We start from the raw sequence: 2,571 nt of genomic DNA on the forward strand, positions 1-2,571 counted from the left end.
TATTTTCTAGAGAGAAGTCAGAGAAAAAATCAAAAACTTTTTGTACCCCGTAAACACTTTCATTCACCATGATTTCAAACCTTTGATAATATGCACCTTTTTAAACACTTTCATTCACCATGATTTCAAACCTCTGAAAACATACATTTGGAGGTCGATACTTATTAAAAAATTATTTTAAACGATTTTATCTCTTTTTATCCTTATGTGAGCTATTAGTACTTTCTTGCGTATGTAGTTATTTTTATTTTATTGAACATTTATATGACGATATTCATCTTAAAATCTATAATTTTATCTACATTATGGATACATAAAAAAAGAAGCTCTAAGAAATAATTAGAAAAGATCAACTAACCTCAATCATTTTGAAAGAAAATATTACCTTAAAAGTGACTAAATTATAGAAGAATAAATATAATACGATGATAACAGTGTATTTTTATCATCAAGTTTTAATGAAGAGTAAAATTAAACAAAAGTCCATAATTAAAGAACAAATTTAGACATTTTCATCTTTTATAAACTGCTGAAGAAATAAATCCAGAACACAAGTGCGTGATACTAATATGAACTTTTATTTTGAAAAGTTTAAACAAAAATTATATAATAGAAAATTATATCTCACTATTTTTATAGTTAGAAATAAACAAAAAAGGTAGTAATTGAAAATAAATCCAATTAATAACAGAAACTTTAGAATAAGTTAATATTATAGATTAACTTTCTCTCTCTAGAGTTTTCTCTCAGCGCACGTTATCGTGGCCTAGCTAATGTGCACTTTGGAAGTCATGGGAGGGAGAGGCAGACTTAAGAGGAACCTTATGAAGGTTCCAACTACACTCAGCGGAAGCCAGAAATGCAGTCTTAGAACTATTTGTATCACCAAAAGGAGTGAGGGTTGAAGAACCTAATGAAACAGTCATGCCGAGGAGCATGCAAAGTGAACAGAGCAAGGAGGAAGAAAATCTAGCTCACAGAAATGGCAAAATGAAAGCTGTAGATGTCACACCTGTAGCTGCACAAGCTATAAGAGGTGGATCTGGAAGTGGGATAGCTCAAGTACAAGCGAAGACTCCGAGCAATAATGGAACAGTACCATGCAGCTTAGCTACTGTTGAGACTAGTAAAATGGCAGAACTAGGAAAAGAGAGCAAGATGCAAACATGGGCAAAAGTGATAGGGGTAACAAATTAGCGATGAAAGGTATGAATATACAATTTATTGCTCCGATAATCCAAAATGGAGAGAAGATTGTGAAATTAGACCTCGAGGATGTAGAGCAGGAAAATGATAAGTGGAGATCTGCGATTGTGCTTTATGTGATAGGAGATTCACCTACTATTGGAGCAACGGAAAGATTCCTGAGATCAGTAGGTAAATTTTTAGGGAAGCCACAGATCTACTATCATAATGATGATTACTCTGTGATAAGGTTTAGTAATTTGGAAGAAAGAGATCAAGTACTGTATTCCGGCCCTCATACAGTGAACAATCGTCCAATTATCATGAAAGCATGGTCAGCAGATTTCACTTTGCATGATGAAGTACTGAAAACCATTCCCCTGTGGGTCAGATTCCCAAATTTGCCGCTCAATTGCTGGAGTATGAAGGCCCTAAGTAAGTTAGGTAGTGCTTTGGGAAATCCTGTTTATGCTGATGAGTGCACTACTGAATCAATAATTGAAATGGATGTCACTCTACCATTGCCTAGGAATGTGAAGCTGCAAGACCCAAAGGGCAAAATAATACAACAGGAAATTACATATGATTGGGAGCTATCATTCTGTGCTAAATGTCTGAAAATAGGCCATGACTGTAATGAAGTTAGAGCCCCACAACCACAGAGAATGACATATTAGAGGAAGGTGAATAAAGTCAAACAAGTTTGGCTTAGAACTGATAGAGATGGATCAAATAAAAACAAACAGGAGGCTGAATAAAGTGAGAAGAATGAAGTAATCCAAACTGCATAGCAAGGGGCAAAGACAAAGGACAATGAGAAACAAGGAAAGGATGATGGGTGGATAACAGTGCTTGGTAAATCAGCAGCAAGGGCAGCCAAAGCTAAACAAAATGAGGAGCAGAGTCTGGTTGGGAACAATGGATTCCAATCTCTGAGAAATGATCAAGCAAATAGTGACCCGGGCACAAGTTGTATGCAGATGGGGAGTGGAGGGGTGCAAGAGCTGTATCAAGGTACTCAGTTCATACCAATATGAGTGTGATCACATGGAATGTTAGGGGATTGAATAAAACTTATAAGCAAAAGGAGATAAAGGAGTTTATAAAAGAAGATAAAAAAGTAGTAATAGCTCTAGTAGGGCACAGAATAAAGGAACAGAAAACTAGAGATGTAATGGAAAAGATTGCACCTGGATGGAAATTGATAACCAACTTTAGTACAATGAACAAAAGTAGAATTTGGGTGATTTGGGATCCTAAAATCTATGTATTTGCCCCAATTGAAATTGATGAGCAGCTAATACATGGTCAGCTCAGAGCAGTCTCAAAGTTGTTTACAATTGGTTTTACAGCAATTTATGGACTGCATACCATCAAAGATAGGCA

The 2,571-nt window shown here is 35.6% G+C and overlaps 1 protein-coding gene across 1 annotated transcript; it reads left to right on the forward strand.

Annotated features, from left to right (window-relative positions):
* LOC109227808 lies at window positions 1,200-2,222 on the forward strand. The gene is made up of 2 exons (XM_019393002.1): window positions 1,200-1,826; window positions 1,977-2,222. Exons 1-2 carry the CDS (start codon window positions 1,200-1,202, stop codon window positions 2,220-2,222), a joined length of 873 nt encoding a protein of 290 aa, XP_019248547.1.

The sequence above is a fragment of the Nicotiana attenuata genome, chromosome 6 (genome assembly GCF_001879085.1).
Source record: "Nicotiana attenuata strain UT chromosome 6, NIATTr2, whole genome shotgun sequence".
NCBI classification, from domain to species: Eukaryota; Viridiplantae; Streptophyta; class Magnoliopsida; order Solanales; family Solanaceae; genus Nicotiana; species Nicotiana attenuata.

Coding starts and splice junctions, on each gene's coding strand:
- LOC109227808 (XM_019393002.1), top strand. CDS start 1,200: ATGAAAGGTATGAATATACAATTTATTGCTCCGATAATCCAAAATGGA. Junction 1,827..1,976: donor TAGGCCATGACTGTAATGAA/GTTAGAGCCCCA, acceptor CAAACTGCATAG/CAAGGGGCAAAGACAAAGGA.